Here is a 25,705-nt window from a genome sequence, read left to right on the forward strand (position 1 = left end):
AGGAGAAAGCTTCCTTGAGGAAGAATAAAAAGGAGTTATTCCCCTAATGAGTAAGAGGAATGTTCCAGGCCAAGGGACTACTTGTCCAAAGCTCTTAAGAAAGAGCTAGGTATATTTGGGAATGAATGAATGGAGTGGAATGAAATGAGCAAGGGAGAGAGTGCTGGAAGATGAGACTGGGGGACAGGCAGGAGCTTGAATGCAGAGCTGACACCTCCCCCAGCCCCACCATGCCACCTCCATGATCCGCTCTCTTTAGAAATTCTACAAACCAGAAATCGTTTCTTTCTGATCACCTCATAAAATAAGATTATCCTGATTTATTGAGGGTCTGAAATCTCCCCGTGGAAAGGCTCTGACTCCAAGAGTTTAATCAATTAGGCACTGACAGCAAGGATCCCTACCCTGGTTGTAGCATGGCAAATTCAGTGAAGGGTGTATCCTACAGTACGACCCTGACGGCTTTGAAGAGATTACCGCAGAGGGGCAGGCAGGTGCGCGTGTGTATATTATAGTATATCACCTATGGATTATTTTTTAGAGACCAGCAAAAATGACTAGTAGCCAAAGGGAAGTGTTTAATAGAAGAGAAGTTTTGGGCGTCTGAGTCTTTGGGGATTTAAACGGCCTTTGGAAAAAAAAAAGTGATGGATGTAGAAAGCTAAAGGAGAGTTTTTCCTCCATGACTCACTCACACATCTAGCTTTGAGTCTTACAGAAGGAGTAAAGGGAGTTAGGTTTTATCCCTGATTGTTTGTTCTGGCAAAGGCAGGTGTGATTGTGTTCTCCTTACATACTGCTATGGCCCATGGATTTATACATTCCCAGCCCATCCAAGGAGCATTTTACCCAAGGGGTTATGTGGTGGTTAAGGGCACAATTTTGGAATTAGACCTGGGTTCCTTTCCTAACTCCAGCTTGTATTAGTTGTATGGCTATACTAGCAGGATGACATTCTGAGCCTTATTTTTCTCACTTGTAGAAAGAAGATAATATTATCCAACTTAAAAGAGCAGTGAGAAATTTAAATGAGATAATATATTTAAAGTGCTGAGCATAACGTCTGGCATATATAGTAAGCATTCAGTAAATGTTAATTGCGCTTGGAGTTGTTGTTGAGGCAGGATCCCTGTCTGGTAGGGCATCTGAATGGAAAACTAGGAATGGTGTGTTAGGTTCTAATAACCAAGGTAAATACAAGGGATGGTGTACAAACTCAGGTACTGTTATGGCTAACCTGTGTAGCATCAACCTCATTCAGGCCGCCAACAGCATTTATTGAACATCTACTGTGTGCTCTGTAGGATGGCATGTTCTTGCCCCCAAGGAACCCATGGTCCAGAAGGGGAGTACAGATGCTTATCGTGTAAGAGACTTATCATGAGAGCCTTCAACAAAGGGAGGCAGGGTTTCAGGAAAGGGATCAGGAAAGATTCCATTTGGACTAGACCTTGAAGTGCATTAATTTTAAAGAGTGGAAAGGACATTCTGGCCAGATGGTATAATCGGAACAAAATCCAGTTTAGCTGAAACAGGCATTGTTCTATGTGGGGAGTAGCAGTGAGGCTGCAAGATAGAATAGGGCAGAAGGTAGTTTGTTTACTCTTCATTCAGCTGTTTGCACAGCAGTATTTTACTGTACGCCAAGTCCTGAGACGGACAGTGCCTATCTTTGAAGACTTCTCCCCCTCCACCCCCCACCATTTTATTTTCTACTATTCCCCTTCACAGACTGTTTGCACCAGCCAAATGCAAACACTTGTTGCCATCCTCCTGTGTTCCTGAAGCACTATCACAGCTCTGGCACACGATTGGTGCTGGGTGACTGTTTGCGGACTTGGGAGGAATGGTCAACAGGGCCATCATTGCTACAGAGAGTGTACCTATGAGGTAAGGACGTAGCAAAGGCCCTCGAACTTCCAGTTGAGTTCTAGACTTGGCGTAGATCTTTTTGGAGATGGAAGACGGAAGTTACTTTAACTTAAAACTAGATTAGCCCTTTCAGACTTGGTGTGAGACTCATTGAACCATAAAATGAAGTCTGATGTTCCAGACACATGTAGTTTGTGTCTATGAACATAAGACATCTGCTAGAGGCATACAGTGAGTTCATCTGAGCTTTGATTTAATCATCAGTGCTCATTTGTCTGAAAGACAGTCACGTATGTACCTGTAAGTATCTCCCTCAGTTCCAGGGAAATCATGAAGTATATGAAAATGCTTCTTAAACAATATTAGTTGTAATTAGCCTTGATCTGATCACGTGGCAAACAAGCCTGTCACTCTAACAATGTGTGTACAGGCTTTCTGTTTGTTTTTGTGTTTGTTTTCAGGTATGTAATACAGATACAGAGCTGTAACTGCACTTTTGTGTCCCATCATGGTTGTCCAAATGGCCATCCAGGAACAATGAAAACATGGCATAAGAACCAATAAAGGCAGCAGTTCTCAAACTTTGGGGTCTTAGGACTCTTTACACTCTTAAAATTTATTGAGGGCCTCAAAGAGCTTTTGTTTATTGAGTTATATCTATTTATTAGGAATAAAAACTGAGAGAGTTTAAAATATTTATGAATTCATTAAAAATAATGGTAAATCCATTATATGTGAACATAAATAACATTTTTATTAAAATTAAAAAAAAACAAAATAAAAATATTTTCTTTTAAAAATTTAATGATAAGAGCACTCTTTTATTTTGGTTTGGGGGGTTTTTTTGTTTTGTTTTTTTGTTTTCCTTTCTCTGAAAAGCATTTATTTTTGTTCCACCAGGAAGATAAGTTATTGACTAATCTCCTGAACCAGTGGGCACTATTTTCTGTTTTTGAAAATTTCTGTACTGTTGGCTTTATAGGAGACACCTGGATTTTCATATCTTCTTCTGCAATCAGTCTGTTACAATACATTGTTTTGGTTGAAGTATATGAAGAAAATTTGGCTAACATAGATAGGTTGTTGGAAACGAGTGGAGTATTTCAGTAGCCTTTTCAGATAATAGTGCATATTAATTTTTGTTGCTATACCAAAACTCAAGTGATAGTTTCCTAAAGGTTGGTTGCAATGTGGAATCAGAAACATATCAATGAACTTTTTTTATTACTTTGTGCACTTGTAAGATATTAGGCATGAAAAGGGCAAATCATGTCTTACTGTTATTATTATAAAAATAGTACTGAGGTTATGGACCCGCCTCCCCCCACACCTGGGGTCCTGAGCTGTACTTTGAGAACCACTGACTTAGAGTTTACAGTTACCTGTACAGTCCCTGTCCTTGCTGCTGCTTGTAGGAATGTGGTGACACTGGAGGGTCAGGAGAAGGAACATGACTCCGGAGTCCGATAGATCTGTCCCAGCTCCACCTCTTTCCAACAGTGGAACCTTGGGCAAGGTTTTTGACCCACTCTTGACCCACGGTGTCAAGAGTTAGGATTTGAATCTACATCTCTGAACTCAATGTTCCAGGTTCCTTCCAGTGTTATTAAGCCCCAGGGCCACATCCCGGCTCTCTCTCAGTACCTCCTCTTTCTTTCTTCAGTGCAGGCCTTACACCCCGCCAGCCTCCTCCTTCCCCTCCTCTCTGCTTCCCTTTGCTCCCTCTTCCCTGGCCTGGTGTTGCCATTAAGACAGGTGCCACTCCTTGTTTCCTTTTTTCCTGATTCCTTACTCCAGACAGCTAAGCTCCTTCCTCGCTTGGATTTTTTGCTTGTCCCCCAGTGCTTTCTGTATCATGAACGTGCTCTCTGTCATCCTTCCAGAGCCTGTTGTCAGTCCGCTTGAGCTCTGGTGCTCAAGTCACTTTTAGGCGCCCCCCCCCCCAGAATTTGATCTATCACAATACATCTTTGAGTTATTGCAGCTCAAGCGTTTTGACACAATACATTATGGTAATCCATGGCACATAGAGACATTAACACTCTCGACTTTGACAAAATACATTGTGAAGTCTTTGAAGGCACCATTACAATTTATCTTGTCATTCATGAGGAGACCCAATTCAGCATTAATGTAGATGAACACAGTGTGGCTTTTGTTTCACTTAATTGCTTGTGACCTTTTTAATTGCTAATTTAACAAAATACCAAAGGGTTATATTTCAATTAAATTAACAGTTTGGGAAGTGTTTTTTTTTAATATGTTTATTTTTAAGACATTCTGATTCTATTTTTTACTTCAAGTAGATAAAAATGTCTTCTCTTGGGCTTCCCTGGTGGCGCAGTGGTTGAGGGTCCGCCTGCCGATGCAGGGGACACGGGTTCGTGTCCCGGTCCGGGAAGATCCCACATGCCGCGGAGCGGCTGGGCCCGTGAGCCATGGCCGCTGAGCCTGCGCGTCCGGAGCCTGTGCTCCGCAGCGGGAGAGGCCACAACAGTGAGAGGCCCGCGTACCGCAAAAAAAAAAAAAAAAATGTCTTCTCTTAACAGAAGTCATTTTGGAATGTGAAGTTGATAGTACAGTAATATTTTTAATATGCACTGTGGTGCAGTGTCAAACATGTTTCATGTGTGTTTGGGTTCACCCCTTTCCAGAGGGATACAAACAGTAAAGGTGTACATGCAAAGTCAGAACAGAACTTTCCTGGTTAAAAAAAAAAAATGCTTTTGCTACAATGCTCTGCTTCAGATGTGTGCCTTTAGATTAAGTGTCTGTTGCGTGCATCATTTATTGGGCACTTCTCTCTGCCTTGTCCTGTTTTCTTGGTGTTCTGTAGTGAATTTGTAAGCTCCTGAAGGTCAGGAACCCTGCCTTATCTTCATCAATGTCCCTTCCCAGTCTAGCACACTGCAGGCATGGGCACAGTAGTTGCAGGTTGCATGGCTGACTGATCTGTACACACAGACATGCCCCCTCCAAGCAGAGGCATTCCTGAGCCCACTTTGAGAAATGGCACTGGAACTCCAAAACCAGAAGTTGTTCCCATTCAGCAGATAACCTGCTTGGGGGTGAGTGGCATGTATCAGATGTGAATGCAGGACTGTTTCTTCCTTCTCTGCTCTCCCAGTGCTGCTGCCCTTTTGACTGTAAAAGTAAACACACCCCTTGTTAACTGGGGCAAGGCTCAGAACTCACCCAAGTATCAAGGGGACTTAAATCCTCAAATGGGATATGAATTTACACTGTCAGAGAGTAGAAGGTCAATGCAAGAAGCATTAATGTGTTGAGCCAGCTCCAGCTATATAAGTCTTGAACAAAATTAATATGAGGAAATTGACAAGCCTTGCTGGTTATTCCATAGCTTTAAGACCTCTACTAAAATCCTATCATCTCATCTGCCCATTATTAACATTTCAGCAAAATATAAAGTTTTCATTAATCTCGCACAGCAAATTTAGGAGTGAAAACTGGCACTTGTTTGAGCTTTTAGGACTACATTAGCTGGTGTATTAAACAAAATATGTCATTCTTCAGTAGCTTCTGCAAGAAGCTAAATCAATTTCCAGCCATATTTATGCACCACTTTATCTAAAAGCATCTAAGATGCTTTATTAGCAGCTGGCATTGAAATTGCGCAGTAAAAAATTATGTCACGTTATAGTAATTTTTAAATTGGTTTTAATCCAACCTCATAAAATGTAAAACTCTTAAGTGTGGTTTTTTTTAAATAATTGGCATTTTAGCATAATGAGCTGTTACCTCTTTTCAAATCAAATACCTGCAATATTTAGAAAATACTAATTGGTAAAGAAAACAGTAGTTCTTAAGCTGAGTTGTATCTAATAATGGCATTTTCTCAGAAAAGATGGCTTTAAATGATTTAAAACATGAAAGGAGGGCTTCCCTGGTGGCGCAGTGGTTGAGAGTCCGCCTGCCGATGCAGGGTTACGCGGGTTCATGCCCCGGTCCGGGAAGATCCCACATGCCGTGTAGTGGTTGGGCCCGTGAGCCATGGCCGCTGAGCCTGCGCGTCCGGAGCCTGTGCTCCACAACGGGAGAGGCCACAACAGTGAGAGGCCTGCATACCGCTAAAAAAAAAAAAAAAAAAAAAAGATTTTAGTATTTCTCCAAAATTCTCAATTTAAAAGGTTCTAAAGTAAAAGTAAACACATCTTGGCAGCTCTGTTTTAGTAAAAGGTATATTTGGAGAAAGTGAATAACTATTTGAAACTTTAATTTCTAGCCAGCCTCTTGGTTTGCGATGTGGACGTTACTCTGGAGACAGTAGCGATCATAATCACAGCATCTCTATCCAAAATCACAAGTGTTCCAGAAAAAGGAACAGGGTTACCCAATGACCCTTGCAGACGTCGAGGGCAACTTTGCTAGTCCTAGCAATGTGATGTTGGTTAAGTCACTAAGCCTCTCTGATCCTGGGGATACGGCACTCGGTATTCATCCAGTAAATTGTTATTGAGCTCTTGCTTTATTCTGTGCCTGGTAGCACTAGCAGGGTCTGGGCTGTGGTGTTTAGTAAAAGCAGTTACTCTGCCTCTGCTCTTGGGGCTACAGTCTAATGGTGGAGACAGACGATTGCTATCTGTGATAAATAACCCGAAGGGAAATGCAGGGTGCAGGGACAGAAGGAGCTGAGCTACACTTAGGGTTCCTTGGAATGTCACTTGAGCTTGAGCCAAGCTCATGAGAGGGATGGCGAGGAGGCCTGGAGAAAAAGGCCAGGAGGGAGTGGAACGGGAAGAAGGGTGACCTGGGCGGAGAGGTCAACACATGGGACTGTGTCACAGGCATTCGGTGACTGGCCCGTTAAGGCCGAGGCTGCAGCCTTACTGAGACGAAAGCATCCTTGTAGGTGCTAGAATGGTCCAAGCTGGGAATAGTTGTAGTGTTTGGAAATAGAATGCACAATTCCTAATACATTAGTTAAATGTGAAGGCATCAGAAACCAGCTTTGCCTTAAAAGCCTCCCCTGTAAGCAATAACTGTGGGAAGGGAAGTGTGTAATTGGTAGGCATAGAGAATTTTCCAGTTTTATGCCCAAATCTAGAGTTTTCCATTCCTCCAACTCTGTGCCAAGGAGTTCTCTCATGGTCTCCCTGTGGAACCGTCTCTGTGTACTCATCACAAGGCCTCGGGCCCCCCGCTCTGGTTGGCCTCTTCTAGACAGATGCTCCCTCCCACCAGCAGCCACACCTTCAGAAGACCACATTTCAAACTCAGGCATGGGGGCTGACGAGAGTTAGTTTAGCTTTGCTTATGTGACCTTGGGCGTGTGACTTTGCCTCTCAGAGCCTCGGCTTCTTCATCTGTGTAATACGAAGATTATAGGACCAGGTTGTCTTGAGACTTAAATGCATGTGTGAAGTGCTCAGCACCATGCCTGATGTGTGAGTACTCACCTGTACTAGCTATCATTATTATTATTGATTGATTTGTTCACTTAGCACAATTTAGTGAGAGCTGCCAGTTGCCTGTACTGCTTGCAGGAAAAGATGTAGAGATGAATAAGAGACTTTACTGATCCTCACAGAGTTTCCAATTTAGGACACAGCAACCACTCAGCAATTCTAGTGCAAGCCTAAATGTGATCCACTATGACAAGAGAATAAAAATAATCATGACTGCTATTTATTAAGCGTATTACATGCTAGATTCTTTAAATATGTTTTGGTATTCTGTGGATGGCAGATGCTGGGGTTGAGAGAAATAGTCACTTGGCCGATATCACACAGTAAGTTAGAGGCAGAGCCAGGAATTGAGCCCAGGTCTCCCTGGCTCCAAGTCCAGTATAAGCCAGCTGCCATGGCGTTCAAGAGGAGGTGGAATCTGAGCTAGCCTGGGTGGAGTTTTGACAGAGGGATGTTCTAGGCCAACGGTACCACATGAGCAAAGAACCAGAAGTAGAAAAACCCGAACCTATATATAGTCTGAGGAGTTTGGGAAGAGCTGAGAGAAGGTATGTGTTAGAAATGACAGATAAAATGGGAAATCTTTGTTTCAGCAAGATTGCGGACGTCCTTGATTGCTTGACTGAAAAGAGTGTGCTTCATTCAGGGGGCCTTGGGAAGCCAGGGAAGATTTTTGAGCTCCAGTCTTCTTATTTGTCCCCACTATCAGTATCAGAGTACTTAGTGCACACTACACATTTGATGAGTGAATGAGTGATCAAACCTTTAGAAAGATAAGTCGGAAAGTCCTGTAGTAGCTGGACTGCTGAGGGATCCTGGTGGCCAGAAGGCCATTGAGGAGACTGTTACAGCCATCCGAGCGCGAGCAGGCTCGTACCTGAACCACTGAAGGCTGTGGGGCGCAGGACAGGAAGCTGATAAACAGACAGTTTGCGAATCGTGGGAAGAACAGGCATTCTTCAAGGAGCATGGACTACTTTTATGATCAGGAAAATTAATAGAAAAAGAAGCAAGAAGTGTGGCCACCCGTGCTTTTGTGATTTTGACTTACTCTTGTGGAGACAGAGCTTCTGGCGAGCAGGAGTTTTTCGACCCTCTGTATTGCTGCTGCCCAGCCAAGGGCCTGCCATAGAACAGGCAGTGTTTGTGGAACTAATTGTTCAATGATTAATATGTTACCATTCTTTGTTTACTGGAATGGCATTATTAAGTCATCGCTCAGCCTTTTCTTTTCCAAATTAAATAGCCCATATTATTTTAATTTATCCCGAAGCATTTTAAGCAGACACCATTTGCCAAGCCTCATGTATCTTTATGTGTTAAACTGCTTTTTCCTCCCCAGGTTCAAGGGCAGACGGGGTTTTTGAGGAGGATTCGCAAATTGACATAGCTACAGTACAGGATATGCTGAGCAGCCACCATTACAAGTCATTCAAAGTCAGCATGATTCACAGACTCCGATTCACGACTGATGTACAGTTAGGTAAGTGTGTCAACTTTCTATCAGTGGTCAGTGTCGAAATAGGGAAAGAAGCAACATACAACTTTTATGTGACCTGAATGACTAACGGTAATTTGTTTTCAGAGAAAATGTTGAAGCAGTGACATTTAAAGTAACTCCTTTTTCCCACCTGAGTGCTCGGTCTTGTCTTCTTTTTTATGAAACAGAATATTAGAAATAGAACTAACTTGAGACTCTTTGCAGACTGATTGACTTATGTGAAGTTCCATAATTTTCATTCTGTAATTCTCTCCTACATCCTATCCTTAGAACTGCTTTGTAACATTGCTACTTGCCTTTTCTTACTCCATGAATCCATTCCTTATTCATTCATGCCTTTATTCAGGAAGCTTTTTAATGATCTCAGAAGTTATATTTGGATCCTCACCAGATAATCTAGAACTAAAATTCAATTAATATTTGGGGTTAATTTGTTTCCATTAAGTGCTAAATTTCTGTTTTGACTTAAACCTAACAGAGGTAGAAAAAGTGTCATAGTAGCAGAATATGAATACGCCAACATCATCACCATCCTCATGGCCGTCATCTATAGGTATGTGCGTGTGTTAGGCACTGTGCTCAGCGCGTTACATGCACTACTAACCTGCCTAAAAGATAGGTATTTTTACGGTCTCCATCTGGCAGAGAGGTGAAGTCTCATGCCCATGCTCACACAGCGTAGTTAGTGGTATCAGGGGCAGAACCCTGGTCTGGCCAACTGGAGTGCACCTGCCACATAAAAGAGGATGATGGGAGGGCAGGGGAGTGGGTACAGGTGCCAGGCTTACCCAGTCAGGGAGCTGAGCTACTCCCGGGCTCTGCCGAGACCTCTGCCACACTGCCTCTTCCTGGGCTTCGTTTGCTTCATGCGTAAAGGGAGAAAGTTTGAATTCTAACTGTAAGGCTCACTAATGTTATGTTTCTCACAAATGTTTTGTAAATGTCTCACAATAAAACCTTTTCTAATGTGGGCATTAGTGTGGCTAATTTGTAATAAGTCTCAAAAAGCTCTCAAATATTCATCCCAGCTTGACTGACAGGAGCTTGAAATATGCTGACAGTAGCTTACTAATTCAGAGATGAGCATCAGAATCACATCTGGTTTAAATTGTGGCTCTGTCAACAGCCAGCGGTATTAGGCAAGTGTCTTAATCTTTCTGAGGCTTGATTCCATTCTGTTTAAATGGGAATATCAGTGTGCCAGCCTCTTAGGATTGCTGTGGGGAATGAGTCAGATACTCCACTTAGCTTAGCGCAGGGCCTGGCAGTTGGTAGACTGTAAGTGAGCTGTTAGTGGAGAGGCAATATAGTGGAAGCTTGGAGGACAGACTGAAGATTTAGAAGCCTGGGTTCAAACCCTGGCTCATTCATTAGCTGTATCAACACAGTCAAGTGATGCAGAGCCGCAATCTCCTCCTCTGTAAGATGAAGATAATAGTCTCTGTCTCGTAGATAGGGTAATTACGGGAATGAAAAGTCATTATCACACGCGCAATACTTAGAAAGGCGCATGGCACATAGCAAGTGCTCAGTAAACAACAGCTTGTAAGATGATGGTGATTCTGACAGACTAAATAGATGAATTAGCACCGAGTATCTGAATTGGAACACACACAACCTACCTTTTTTCCCCCTCCGTAAACCTCTTTCTCCCTCCTCACAAAAAAAACCTCTAAAGTGGTAAAAATTGCTTATTTAATGTTAATTCTTAAAACATAAAGTTCTTCAGCGTTGTTCTTTCTAAAGATGCTTTTTCTGGTATCTCTCATAGAAGTAAAATTAATAAGGCTGCTCAAAAACAAGCCAGGGGCTTCCCTGGTTACGCAGTGGTTGAGAGTCCGCCTGCCGATGCAGGGGACACGGGTTCGTGCCCTGGTCCGGGAAGATCCCACATGCCACGGAGTGGCTGGGCCCGTGAGCCATGGCCGCTGAGCCTGCGCATCCGGAGCCTGTGCTCCGCAACGGGAGAGGCCATAACAGTGAGAGGCCCGCGTACCGCAAAAAAAAAAAAAAAAAAGCCAGATGCCCAAAAAAGGGGGAGAAAGCACATGTTGTATGATTCCATCTATATAACGTTCAAAAGTACACAAAAATAATATGTAGAAGTAATGATAGTGGTTATCCTGGAGAGTGAAGAGGTTCTAGTGACTGGATGGGGGAGCATCTGGGGTACTGGTAAGGTTCTGTTTCTTGATCTGGGGGCTGATTACATGAGTATGTAGACTTTGTGGAAAAGTCAAGTTATATAAACTCTTGGGATTTATACACTTTGTATATTTTCAATTAAAAGTTTGCTAAAAATAAGAATGCTACTCAGACATCATTTGCGTTTGCCTGCACTTCTTTCGCAGTAACAGAGGGTCTGCTTTTTCTGAGTGGGTCTAGTTTTAAGAAGCCCAGTAAGTAGCCTGACTGCAGTCAAGATAAAGGTCCAGGGTACAAGGCGAGGATTTTCCCGGGTGAGCATAATCCCTGCTGTTCCCCAAGGTGCAAAGCAGTGCCTTGGAAAGATAACCAAGAGCGTGGCTTCTTTCCCCACATTTTTTCCAAAGGCAAAAAGCCAAACTTGAATCCATCAGATTCTGATGTGTATATTCATTCAAAGGAAAAAGTCCACAAGAGGATCTGTGCAAAGAGCCCAAGTTCTGCAGGCAAGAATGGGTTTTAATCCCAGCTTTACCACTTGCCTGCAGTGTCAGCTTAGACAAGTCCCTTCCCCTTTCAGTCTTAGTGTTTGTCATTTATGAAGTGGGAATTATAATGTTTACCTTTCAAGATTGTGTATGAAAGTGGCACGTAGTAGCTTATCTTAGTGCTATTATCATTGTCATTATTATGTTTATTTTGCCTACTGCTTTCTCTCCTAGTCCACCATCTTTTTTTTTTTAACATCTTTATTGGAGTATAATTGCTTTACAATGGTGTGTTAGTTTCTGCTTTATAACAAAGTGAATCAGCTATACATATACATATATCCCCATATCTCTTCCCTCTTGCATCTCCCTCCCTCCCACCCTCCCTATCCCACCCCTCTCAGTGGTCACAAAGCACCGAGCTGATCTCCCTGTGCTATGCAGCTCCTTCCCACTAGCTATCGGTTTTACATTTGGTAGTGTATACCATTTGGTAATGTATGTCCATGCCACTCTCTCACTTTGTCCCAGCTTACCCTTCCCCTTTCCCCCTTCCCGTGTGCTCAGGTCCATCCTGTAGTAGGTCTGAGTCTTTATTCCCGTCCTGCCCCTAGGTTCTTCATGACCTTTTTTTTAGATTCCATATATATGTGTTAGCATACGGTATTTGTTTTTCTCTTTCTGACTTACTTCACTCTGTATGACAGACTCTAGGTCCATCCACCTCACTACAAATAACTCAATTTTGTTTCCTTTTATGGCTGAGTAATATTCCATTGTATATATGTGCCACATCTTTATCTATTCATCTGTCGATGGACACTTAGGTTGCTTCCATGTCCTGGCTATTGTAGATAGAGCTGCAGTGAACATTGTGGTACATGACTCTTTTTGAATTATGGTTTTCTCAGGGTATAAAAATATGGAATGCTTCACGAATTTGCGTGTCATCCTTGCACAGGCGCCATGCTAATCTTCTCTGTATAGTTTCAGTTTTAGTATATGTGCTGCCAAAGCGAGCACTAGTCCACCATCTTGAAAGTATTTAACCAGATCACTCAAATTAAGTAGTGGCTCTATTGGCAAAGTCACGGTGGAGACTTGTCAGGTAGAAATAGATGATGATAGTAATGCAAGTGTCTCTGTCTAGAGCATTGGTTCTCAGAAGTGAGGTGACTGGAAGCTGGTCCCAGTCACCTCTGAATGCTTCCAGTGGCACACATAGCACCCTCTGGTGGAAAGTCACAACTGAGGAACTTCTAAAATGTTAGATGTTGTCAGAACATTTGTTTCTGTTATGAATCTAAATTCAGTCTTTACCGTTACAAGCAAAAACTTCATGAATTAATCCTAAGTAATTTTGTGACAGTCGGATAAACTGTGCCCATGAGTACTATATCATGCAGTGAATAAATAAGTTCATTTCCTATTCCCATGTAGATGAGCTCAGGTATGTATTAAGACCCTTACTTCCTTCTTGGAAAGCAGATGATAACACCCTTTTCATTCTCACAACAACAACAAAAGGCTGCACACAGTAGTCCAGAAATTCTTCCTTTCTGAAGCATCATCTACTGCGAAGTTCAGGGCAGCAAACGTTCTTTATGAGCATTCAAGTGAGCAGCTGGATTCTGAGATCAGTAAATAATTTATTTTATTTCAACTGACTAGCCGGGTGCTTCAGATCTTTCCTGACACTGATGGATGGTCTCCTCTGCTCGTCCATCCTGTGTCAGTCAGAACAGAGATTCCACTTGCCCCCTGTGGCAAGTTCTTCTAAGTGGTAAGTGTCTGTGTGAGGCATTTACCCAGCAGCACTGCTGATTCCACAAAAAACCACCCGTCCACTCTGAGTTAGTGGTACATGAGATCGAAGAGCCGAGGCTCGGCATTCCCAAGCTCTGCAGTGCCTTTGTAGCAGCCTGCCTCCTGATTGGGGAGTAGGGGCCAGTGTCCCAGTTTTACTGTCTGCTGTTTGTTTCTGGGAAAGTCAGGGGATAAGAGACTCAAACTTTGATTTGCAAGACCCAAAATTACATCAATTTTCCACCAGACTTTTTTTTTTTTTAGTCTCACCATTTCTTTTAATAACAAATTGTTAACTGAATAGTCCAGTGATAAGCAATGTGTTTTAAGTATACTGTGGTACAGCCATATACAGAAATGTTATAAAACCTTTGAGAGGAAGCCCTCTCAAAATTTTTATTGAAATGGGAATGTATCAATATGTTAAAATAGAAAAAATACGGTGCTTTGTGACCACCTAGAAGGGTGGGATAGGGAGGGTGGGAGGGAGGGAGACGCAAGAGGGAAGAGATATGGGAACATATGTATATGTGAAACTGATTCACTTTGTTATAAAGCAGAAACTAACACACCATTGTAAAGCAATTATACTCCAATAAAGATGTAAAAAAAATAATAGAAAAATAACATTCACAGTATGATTTGCAGCTATGCAAATATGAGTATATGTACATAAACACGTATATGCCAACACATGTATACATAAATATATATATATTTAAAAATTCCTCCAAGGAAATATATCAAAATGCTAACAGTAGTTATCAGTGGGCGGTAAAGTTACAAGTGATTTTTTTTCTTTTTTTCCTGGGATTTTTACAGTGATCACATATGGCTTTTCTGTGGAAGGGAGCTTTTTTCTTTTTTAAAAGCCTTTTCTCTTCACCATATTAAAAAGAGAAATGAATGAAGTAGTGTATAAGATATATCATATCTTACTGGTTGTCAAGCAGCATATCCTACATCATGCCCATCTCCAGTCACAGGCAGAAAGGACAGAAACTCAGGCACAAGCACACCCCATCCAAATGGCAGTGCGTTCACTCTAGGGAGCAGCCTAAGCAGCACGTGCAGCAGCTTCAGTTCTCCACTCAAACCGCTCCCCATCTCTCACCCAACGTTTTAGGTTTACTTTTTTTTCTTTATTTTTGGCTGTGTTGGGTCTTCGTTTCTGTGTGAGGGCTTTCTCCAGTTGCGGCGAGCAGGGGCCGCTCTTCATCGCAGTGCATGGGCCTCTCACTGTCACGGCCTCTCCCGTTGTGGAGCACAGGCTCCAGCTTCGCAGCCTCAGTAGTTGTGGCTCACGGGCTTAGTTGCTCCGCGGCATGTGGGATCTTCCCAGATCAGGACTCAAACCCGTGTCCCCTGCATTGGCAGGCAGATTCTTAACCACTGCGCCACCAGGGAAGCCCCCAGGTTTGCTTTCTGATGTGATACAGTACTCCTCACACAAGCTGCACGTGGGGACAGACCATTTTAATCCTCTACTCTGTGCCACTCAGTCTGTCCTTGAGGGAAATGCTACCCATTTAGTAAAGTTACCCACCAAGCCAGAAATCACCGTCATTCTGGACACTTCTCTGTCATCAACAGAAACAGACAGGTAAGCCTTGCTGCTTTCTAAAAATGGCCAATCCTGCTTGGCAAATGACAGCGTATGCTAAGATTTCTCACTCCTGCAGAGAATGGTCCACCAGACTTTTATATGAATGAAAAACTTTATTGGAGTCCATTAATGAAACCTGGGACAAAGATCTGATCTTTTAAAATAATATTAACAGGAAGAATTATAATTTTTTAAAGCAGTTATTGTTTATCAAATGCTTGCTATGTGCCAAGCACTCTGCTGATCACTCTCTTACATGAGTTGTCTCCTGTAATCAAGGTACTTTATTAGATTGTACTGATATTATCTCCATTTTTTATTTGAGGAGACTGGGGTACAGGGAAAATCTAGTAAGTAATGAGGCTGGGATCCAAGACCGCCTGAGACTGAGGCCTGTGGCTAACTACTCGATCATGCCTTGAATGCGGATCGTCATTGCACTAATACTCTGTATTTCTATCAATATAACAATGTACGGTATACAGTGAAATTTCACCCCATTACCGTATTTAATTGACACAGCACACTGACGATGTTATTCCCATTTCATGACAAAACTGAAGCTCGGAGGAGCTAATGAAGTCATGCGATGTATATAAAGCACTTAGTGCTTCCTGGCACATAGCTGTTACTTAATAAGTACTAACTCTCTTTCCCTCCCTGTCAGCCATCAGATATACAGTAGGATATCCAGTCCCAGTAGCAGAACTGGGACTGAAACTCAGTCCTATACACTAAATCCAGTCCGTCACATGACAGATGCCTCAGTCATTAATAACGTCCCTTCGCCAAGGAAGTGATTACTTCTAGTTGGCCAGTTCCAAAAATTCTGCCCATCCCTCACTCTTCTCCCTATCCTAGCATCTGGAGGTCAGCGTCAGTGTAGCACGTGTGCTCCTAGTCCATCCTCCATTCACATTGTTAATCAGTCACTGCCCTTCTTCCCTCTGGGCCCAGACCTGACCTCAGAATCATTTCCAACACAGCCTTTTTTTTTTCTTCACCACGTGGCATGTTGGATCTTAGTTCCCCGACCAGGGATCGAACCCGCACCCCCTGCATTGGAAGCATGGAGTCTTAACAACTGGACCACCAGGGAAGTCCCATCCAACACAGCCTTATAAGCAGCCCCTACCAATCAGTTGGCGTTGGTTCGTTCTTAAGTTGAAATCTATGTGCCATCCATGCTCTGTCAACCTGGAAAACTCACCAAACAAAGCCATCATTCCTGTATTTCCCAAAAATATTTTTGGACTATTTCATCTTGTCTGCTTCCCTTCCATGTTGGGCGTAAAAGTACAGGTGCCCTTTAAGTGTAGACCTTGCCTGAGCTTACACCAAGTTGAGATTTTTTTCCATTAACTTAAACTCCTGTATGCTTGACCATAGGATCAGGCACTAAGACACGGGTGTTACCCAAACATGCCAAGGCTGGCAGGTTGAAGTAGGTTTGGGGAAATTGAATCTAAAAGGGTCAGATGGTGAATGCCAGCCATGATCTAAGAAGCCCATAGTATACTATCAATAAGTTCTTGTTGGCTGGCTGACGGAAACTGAATTACAACACACCAGCCAAGGGGCTGCCCATAAACCCATATAAGACTCAAGGCAGAGAAGGTCAAGACATGACCACAGCATACCTCTCATTTATATGGTACCTTAAGGCAGTGGTTCCTACCATGACTATGTATCAGACTCACCAACTCCCTAGCCTCATACCAGACCTGCTGGCTCAGAATCTCTCCTTAATTGTGGGGTTTGGGAAATGCGATCTCACAGTATTCAAAGGACTTTCTTACCCCTTATCTCTTTGTCCAACGCTTGTTTTTACTTATTGGGCAGGTCAGCCTGGTTTTCCCAGCACAGGGTCTCAGGCTGAGAAATGCTTTGATAGTTGTGCCACTTGTGCTAACTTGACTCCTTCACCTTATCATTTGTCGATATTGCCCATCCCTATGTCACCAAAGGAATATGTTACTGAATACATAATATACCATGAATCCCATCTCTGTCATTACTGCATATATAATCTAACATAATTCTGTATAGGATATACAAATTCTGTATAGGGTTTACAGATAAAGATTATATTATAAAACAACCTCTACCAGAAGTTCCCATGGTTACCTCCATTATCTCTTCATAAAACAATCCATATGCATAATCATAACACTTGTGATCACAATAGTTCTTTAACAAAAGCATCAAGTACAGTAGCACATACCTTAGAGAAAGCGAAGAGATTTCGTCTCATAAACAACTCCAGGTTTGTAATGGCTGCCCAGAGCATTGTGCTGAGGTAGCATCTCAAGCTGCATCTGAGGGCAACATAAACTCTGTGATTGATTAGAAATGTCTGCCTTGGGCCTGAGCATGATGAGAGGTGGCATGTTTGCCATCTGTTGTCTTTCCTGGTTTATCCTATTGCAGTTATTTAACCCTCCAGTCAGTACCTACAAGCCAGCACTCAAAGAAGACCTTATCACGGTATTATTTTTTAATATGTACTATGCAAACTTAAGAAACACATTACAACACAAAACTATGTGAGTGGAAGCAACAGCTGTGGCCTGGACTTTATTACTCCTCAAGCTCACTCTGAAGCTGAAAGTAGTTCATGTGGTTGTATGAATAAAATATTTGCCCCTGTTATTTTCCAATGGGATACCTATGGAGTATAGTTCAAGTAATTACGTAATCTGGAAATTCATGTTCTTAAGAAATGGATGGATCTTCCTTCCACTTTTCCATTTCATATTGAATACTAAGGAGATACCCTTCTCCATTCAAAGGCACTAAAATGTTCATGAGGAGACTTGCATCATGTTTAACTCCAGGATCCCTGGGTCCTTGAGTAATTTGAGAATGCAAATTCTAGCATTCTAGTATTTTTTTAAATATTTAAATATTTATTTATTTATTTATTTATGGCTGGTTCGGGTCTTAGTTGCAGCACGTGGAGTCTTTCGTTGTGGTGCACAGGCTTCTCTCTAGTTGTGGCGTGCAGGTTTTCTCTCTCTAGTTGTGGTGCATGGGCCCCAGGGCACATGGGCTCTGTAGTTGGGGCGTGCAGGCTCCAGAGCACGTGGGTTCTGTAGTTGCGGCACATGGGCTCTCCACTTGTGGCACGCGGGCTCTCTAGTTGTGGCATGTGGGCTTAGTTGCCCCACAGCATGTGGGATCTTGGTTCCCCAACCAGGGATCGAACCTGCGTCCCCTGCATTGGAAGGCAGATTCTTAACCACTGGACCACCAGGGAAGTCCCAGCATTCTAGTGTTAATAGTAATAAACTAGCAATAAATTCTAGTATTAAATTATTGTTCTCTCCCTATTGTGACAACATTTTCTGAACCAAAATTTGGAATAGAGTTTATCAAATCCTAATGAATTTATGAGGTAGCGGGACAGATACTATCAAGACTGCCTCCCGAAAATTCCTTTACCACAGTAATGCTTCATGCAGTGATCAAGTCAAGGGAAAATCCCCTGACAGGGCATGTCGGAAACTCGAGAGGCTTTTTCTAACTGTATACTTTCCTCTCTGCTCCCAGATCTACCCTTTTGAGAATTCCTGTTCAGTAATCCACAGTTACTAGTGACCATGTGTCAGGCTCCTCAGATGGCTGAGAAAGAATTAAGAATCGGAAAAAGTTGAGAACCACTGGCATAATGGAATTAGTGGGAATCGGACGCGTGAGAGTTTGCCAAGGTTCCGTATTCTTTTTACCACTTCCTCATCCTTGGCACTTGAGCTCTGACAATGTACTGGGGCCTGGGCATAGGGACGATCAGGTTTTTCCTCATTCTGCAAGTGATATTATAAATTCTCTTAGGAAACACAGCATTACTGCTGTGTTTGTGGCGCACGGTCTTTGTTGCTCCGCGGCATGTGAGATCTTCCCGGACCAGGGCTTGAACCCGTGTCCCCTGCACTGGCAGGCGGATTCTTTATTTATTTATTTATTTATTTTGGCGGTACGTGGACCTCTCACTGTTGTGGCCTCTCCCGTTGCGGAGCACAGTCTCCAGACATGCAGGCTCAGTGGCCATGGCTCACGGGCCCAGCCGCTCCGCGGCATGTGGGATCTTCCCGGACCGGGGCACGAACCTGTGTCCCCTGCATCGGCAGGCAGACTCTCAACCACTGCGCCACCAGGGAAGCCCTGGCAGGCGGATTCTTAACCACTGCGCCACCAGGCAAGCCCCTATACTGTCATGCATTTGATCACTGTAAACATAATGCATAGTGAGACAAAGTGGGTCTTTTTAAGCCCTAGCTTGGTAGTATGGGATGTGAATTATGGTTATAGCTCTGTCATTAATGGGTGACATCAGACAAGTCATATCTCCGTCCTGAGCCTCAATTTCTTCATATGGGAAATGAAAGCCCCAGACTAGGTGATCTCTCATTAAGCCCAAACAGCCTTTGTGTCTGATCCTGTGGGTAAATTCAGAGAAGTATCAAAGACTTCCCTGCCTGCTCTGTAGATGCTATTGATTGGCTGTATAAATTCAGCAAAATCCACTCTGGCTAAGAGTTGTTCAGTGACACTCCCCAGGGGCTTTTCCAAGCTTTCATAGGCTCTAGATAACCTGAAGACAAGAGGACTGTAGAATTGTATAAAAAGCTACTCCAGGATTTAACAGCAGTGGGGCTTTTGTAGTCTTGGATTCACAGTTGTAGGAAATTGATGAATGAACCACAGCTCATGACGTCCAAGCAAATAAGCAATAATTCAGGAAATACACTGAGGCATGGAATGTTAAATGCCCTAATTTTTGCCAAACTGGTGTTTCAGCTTGCTAGAAGGGTATTTTAAGTGTGCCTTGTGGGGCAGCTGTGCCTTCTAAGAGTCAAGCATATAGGAAACAGCTGACGTGTCGGAACACACACAAACTGGACTTAGTCCCGTAGACCTGGGCTTCAACCCCAGCTTTGCCGTTTCCTAACTTGATTCACCCTGGTCAGGTATGTTATTTCACCTTTCTGAGGTCATTTTCAATAATAATTTTGATAATAATTGAGCCTTTATTATGTGCCAGGCACTCTGCTCTTTTGTACATGCTTAGGCCATTCTACCTTCATGACACCCTAGGAGTTGGTACTGTTGTTTCCTCATTTTACAAAGGAAAAAGCTCAGGCTCACTGAGGGAGAAGTAACTTTGCCCAGGATAATACCAGTGAGATCAAGATCTCCAGATTCATGACTTGGAGACCTTGTAGGGCAGGGGTTCCCTAGCATAAACATTTCCACAACTTCCAGATGTGAGAATGTTCTTCCTGATGTTGAATTGAACTCTTGGAGGTTGCTGGGAAGAGGTTTGCCCTCTTGGTGATGGGAGGTTATTGCAAGGATTCGTGGGGATGAGGACATTGGTCTTCCCAGGTGGACAGTTGTTCTGGATCCTGGTGCTTCCAGTACTGGGGTATAGAGCCAGTCCCAGAGAGGATCACTTCCCACCCCCACCCCAGACTAGCGCCGGGCAGGTCCCTTGTTCCTATCCCTCCCAGGGCTCTCTGAGCTCACTCCCCTGTCCTGACCCTCATCACTGGGTCTGTATTACATCCCTTAGCCCAGTGCCTGACTCCAGGTAACAATAGTCATGAGAAGTAGTCGTATATGTCACTAGCTATGGATTAAGCACTATTCCAAGCACTTTTACAAGTCTTACTTCACTTAATCCTCATAACAAGCCCATTATCATCACCATCTATTTATAGCAACTTTCCCAAAGTCACATAGTTAGGAAGTAGGGAAGCTGATACCCGAACTCAGGGCTCTGTGACTCCAAAGTCCCCTATTCCTAACCTCTCTGCACTACTGCCTTTAAATGTAAAATGGGCTGCTACTGCCTTCCTGGTAGAGATGTGGTGAGCTCTCAATAAGTTGCTACAAACAAAAGGACCCAGCTCAGGGGCTGCCCAAAGTAGGTACCCAGTCTGTGTTAGCAGAAGATGATATACAGGGCTCATTTCCTCTTATGGAAATCTTTTGGTTAGCTAAAACAGACAAGGGTCTCCTTGTGATAACTCTAAAGCATTGGACAAATAGTCTCCCCAGAGAGTTGTATATACATGTTGCATTTTTGTTTATTTTGAGCTGTCTTGTTAAGGAAGGATTTATATGCTGGCGTTGATGTAGGACAGCAATCAGGCAGTGTTTTCTGCCTTTGACAGTTGGTGTGATAGTTTGCTTCCAGTGAAGTTTGACTCACTGTATCTGGAAGCTGTCAGAAGTGGGAACATGAAAAGGTCATGACGGATGGCTTTGGATAAGTGGGTTGGGGAGGAGAGCTGGTAAAGGAGACAAATGGCCTCCTTGTTTCCGAGGGAAAGGGCTGACTCTGGCCGCTTCAGGCCAGCCCCCATCCTCTCCTCTTCCTCACCGGCTGGGCTGCTGGGGTGGAGCCTCCCTGGGACCATTTGTCAGAGTGGTACCGGATTGGTCATAACACAGCTCCTGGGAGCCCTTCCCAGCAGCCCAGCCCCTCAGGGACTGGAGAACTGCTAGGTGGAAGTAGTCTTCAGTTTAGGATCACTTCTCATGATTACCAGTTACAGAATTTAACATACTCACTTCCTCACGTTTTAAAAATTGGGAGGGAATTCCCTGGTGGTCCAGTGGTTAGGACTCCACGCTTTCACTGCCAAGGACGCAGGTTCAACCCCTGGTCGGGGAACTAAGATCCCGCAGCTACATGGCATTGCCAAAAATAAATAAATAAATAAAATAAAAATTGGGAAAGAGTACTGAATTCTGAAGTGGAAACAAACAAAGTCAACTTTTAAAATGATGTTTGTTTTTATTTTTGGTGAAATTTCTACTTTGGAAAAATATAGAAAAGAAAAGGGGCCTCCCTGGTGGCGCAGTGGTTAAGAGTCCGCCTGCCGATGCAGGGGATACGGGTTCGTGCCCCGGTCTGGGAGGATCCCATATGCCGCGGAGCGGCTGGGCCCGTGAGCCATGGCCGCTGAGCCTGCACGTCCGGAGCCTGTGCTCCGCAACGGGAGAGGCCACAACAGTGAGAGGCCCGCATACCGCAAAAAAGAAAAAAATAAAAAAAAAATAAAAAAAAAAAAAAGAAAAGAAAAGGATCTGATCCCACTGGCCAGAGTTGACTTGACCACTCTTACCAATATGAAGCATAGCCTTTTGATCTCTTTTTTTTTTTTTTTTTTTTTTTGGCGGTACGCGGGCCTCTCACTGTTGTGGCCTCTCCCGCTGCGGAGCACAGGCTCCGGACGCACAGCCCCAGCGGCCATGGCTCACGGGCCCAGCCGCTCTGCGGCACGTGGGATCTTCCCGGACCGGGGCACAAACCTGTGTCCCCTGCATCGGCAGGCGGACTCTCAACCACTGCGCCACCAGGGAAGCCCCGATCTCTTTTCTATAAATACTTTTCACCTAGTGTCATAAGAATTTTTCCAAGTCAGAGCTTTTCTTATACATAATTTTTCATGGTTGTATTGTATTCTGACATGCTTGTATTAACTCTTGTTGGCCATTTAAGTTGGAGAAATGTAAACTTAACAAAAGCCAGCTTCCCTTGTTTTCTTGGACGTATGTTTATAATTTGAATTACTTTAAAATAGTGCATAAATGGCACTTTAAGGAGTGCCTCTGCCTTTCCTTCAGTGACTTTACACAAAAACTTTTCAGAACCATGCTCAGTGGTCACACAGAAGAATATTGATAGGATTCCATGCTCCAGTTTGCCATGTATGAACAAAAGTAGGTGTACATTTATTGGCACATTTGAATATTATTTGTTCCTTGGTGAAAATTGAGAGAGGAAACTAAAGACTAGGTGCGCAGAATTTCTTATCACATCTTCTTGACTTAGCTGAATGGGGCCGTGCAGAGCAATAGAAAGTATCATACTTGGGAACCAGATGGCTCTGGGTATGAACACAGCTTTCCCAGTTAAAAGCTCCCCAGCCTTGGGCTTCCCTGGTGGCGCAGTGGTTAAGAATCCACCTGCCAGTGCAGGGGACACAGGTTCGAGCCCTGGTCAGGGAAGATCCCACGTGCCACAGAGCAACTAAGCCCGTGTGCCACAACTACTGAGCCTGTGCTCTAGAGCCTGCGAGCCCCAACTGCTGAGCCCACACGCCTAGAGCCCGAGCTCTACAACAAGAGAAGCCACCGCAGTGAGAAGCCCATGCACTGCAACAAAGAGAAGCCCCTGCTCACCGCAACTAGAGAAAGCCCACAGCCCTTCGTGCAGCAACGAAGACCCAACGCAGCCAAATCAATCAATCAGTATCCCCAGCCTTAGACAAGTACCATCATCTCTCCTAGCGTATGTTATGTAAAACACCTCGCACGGTTCCTGCAGAATAGTGCAGTGGCTGAGGGGACAGATTCTGGAACCAGATTACCTGGCTTTCTTCAAATTCCAGCCTTGCCACCTTGTAGCTGTGTAAACTTGGGCAAATACTTAACCTCCCTGTGTTTCAGGTTCCTCATCTATAAAATAGGGAAAAACATAGTAACCAACTTCATAAGGTTGTTGTGAGATTTGAATCAGTGCACACAAAGGATTTCTAACCTTTCTGGCACATAGTTGGTGCCAGTTAATGCTTCACCGCTCTTTGCCCCTGACCTGGCCTGTAGTACCAGCCTCCAAACTGGTTTCCTCTCCACCAGGCTGCCTCCTCCTGTTTGCTTCCCAGCTGGATTCCACAGACTCTGCCTTCAACAGTAGCGGGGTCTGGGTGTGCTCAGGAAAATGGGCTCCAGCAGTGGGCTGCCACTTGTCCAGCAAGAGCAAATAGGGTCCTGTGGGGCCGTGTGCCCTGCTTTAAGAAGCCGGACTCACGTATCTCGAGTAGGGTGAGGTTATTTAATGTACAAAAGGGTTTTTCCCGTCAGGAAAGATTCCCCTACAGGTTTCTTTAAATAGTGACTCCTCTAGGCAGGCGAGTGTTTTACAGATCATTAACTACTTGACTGAAAGCCTGCAGGGCAGAGAAACTTAAAACTAAAGTGTTGGGAGCTCCTGCCAATTACAGATCAATCCAAAATGAAGATAAAGTATCTCTGAAACTAGAAGTCACTGGGAAATTGTGATTTGATTCAGAAAAAAATCTGATTTACACGCATCTCTCTTTTGGAACACACCACTTGTTTAAACGGTGTTCCGCCTACCTGCCTGTCTTGAATCTAGTGCGCTCGTCTCCCACATCTTCATCCCCAAACTGCAGGCTTGGGGTTCCCCTCTGTGAACAGTGACTGCACAATAACCCCAGGAAAGGGTGTCTTCGGGAAAGTGTTCTTGTGGCCGAGCAGAGCTTAGGCAATTGATGCAGAGATACAGCCCATAATGGATGAACTATACAGTAACAATTTGCAGATAAAAATAATAGAAGTTAAAGTGTACTTTACATGATAAAAGAAAGATGAAAGAGGACGAGAGTCTGTTATATCTGAGATGGTTACAAGAGTCCTGCTTTGTGAAGTAGGCTCTGTTGAAAAGATTGATGCAATGGGGAGTGACCTTGGCTTGGAGCAGGAGCTGGTGATGTATGTATGCGCATCCCTCTGCTAAATGGACCCAGATTTGTAGCACTAATATACATGGGAGCCCAGAACCAAACTCACTACGGCAATAAATCAACAGCCACTTTGGGTGTCATTTCTGGTTTATATTCCACTATTGTTCTATCACTTAAATTCATGTCACTATCATCTTTTCATCTGGAACAGTTTTATATAATTTTCCAGTGGAGTTACCTGACAAATCCTATCAAATTAACAAGCTACATTAACAATATTGACTGACTACGGCTTCAGGAGTTGCAGGGCCGTAGAACAAAATTTTAAAACCGTGTCTCTCTGATGATGATCTTTCCCCCTCCCTTTCTGAGAAAGGAATGTGGGGCAGGGTTTATTCCACATAAGAGATCTGCACATTTATTTTGCTCCGCTCGTTTTGACTTTTATAAATGTCAAAACAAGAAGCAGAAGGGAAAAAAAAAACACTACCAACAACCACGGTGTAAGTACTTTTCTTCTTTCAGGGAACTATAGAAGTGTCCAGATCTTTAACATTTAATGACCAAATTGGAGGGAAGAGTGTAACTGGGTAATCTATTTTAAGTGAAATGTAATAAAATTGGTCTCCTGATACATTCTCGCCCTCCTGAAATCATCTAGACCTGAACGTCCAGAGTCAATTGGGCTTATGACGTTATGCCTAATTGAAATACGGTGTTCCTGAAATATGTCTAATGACAAATTCCAGCGTTCGATTAATAAAAAATACCGATTGTTCGTCTTTTCCAAAGACCACACGGTAATGACCAGGGTTAAGCAACTGAACTGCGGTGTCTCCTTTAGACAGCAGGCGAGACTCTTCCGTAGTCTGTCCAGTCTCCTGCCTTTGTCTGACTGCTATTTGGGATTTCTTTATTCATAAAGTAAAATAGAGATGAATGGAGTGTGTGGCAGAACTAATCACTAGGATTTTGTTTGTTTTCTTTTTTAATTTTAAATTTGGTTTGACTGTGGTCATTGTGTTCTTTTGATTTTTGTTTTTTAATTTAGCTTTTTCTTTTATCTGCCTTATCTTATGGCCTACTAAGTTTTCTCACATTATATTTTAAAATTTCTAAGTGTGATCCGTAGGATGAAATATGTTAATTCTGGTTGTCTTTTCTGTTTCAGTATGAACACTTGATTGTTTTAATTATTTCTTATATTTTTACTTCGTTTTGCTTTTTTTCACTTTGAGCCTGACCTTTAAACTGTGGCCTAAAAATTAATGACTTTTAAGATTCCATCTGGGGTCCACTCCGGAAGGATATTGAAGGGTTTTGTTTCACTTCATGAACAGATTCCTCGATTTTCAGTAAAA

The 25,705-nt window shown here is 43.3% G+C and overlaps 1 protein-coding gene and 1 non-coding gene across 6 annotated transcripts in view; one reads left to right on the plus strand and one right to left on the minus strand.

The window, feature by feature from the left end:
- MAPKAP1 (MAPK associated protein 1) overlaps nt 1-25,705 on the plus strand; it is a 235,332-nt gene that overhangs the window by 180,026 nt on the left and 29,601 nt on the right. For all 5 annotated transcript variants that reach the window (XM_060101586.1, XM_060101587.1, XM_060101588.1 and 2 more), the window contains one exon: nt 8,641-8,781. In XM_060101586.1, coding sequence (XP_059957569.1) covers nt 8,641-8,781 — 141 coding nt within the window. The remainder of the gene's footprint in view (nt 1-8,640; nt 8,782-25,705) is intronic.
- Nucleotides 12,349-12,455, minus strand: LOC132492847 (U6 spliceosomal RNA). The gene has a single exon (XR_009532902.1). It is a non-coding gene; the product is annotated as a U6 spliceosomal RNA (small nuclear RNA).

This window comes from Mesoplodon densirostris, chromosome 6 (assembly GCF_025265405.1).
Source record: "Mesoplodon densirostris isolate mMesDen1 chromosome 6, mMesDen1 primary haplotype, whole genome shotgun sequence".
Lineage (NCBI taxonomy): Eukaryota > Metazoa > Chordata > Mammalia > Artiodactyla > Ziphiidae > Mesoplodon > Mesoplodon densirostris.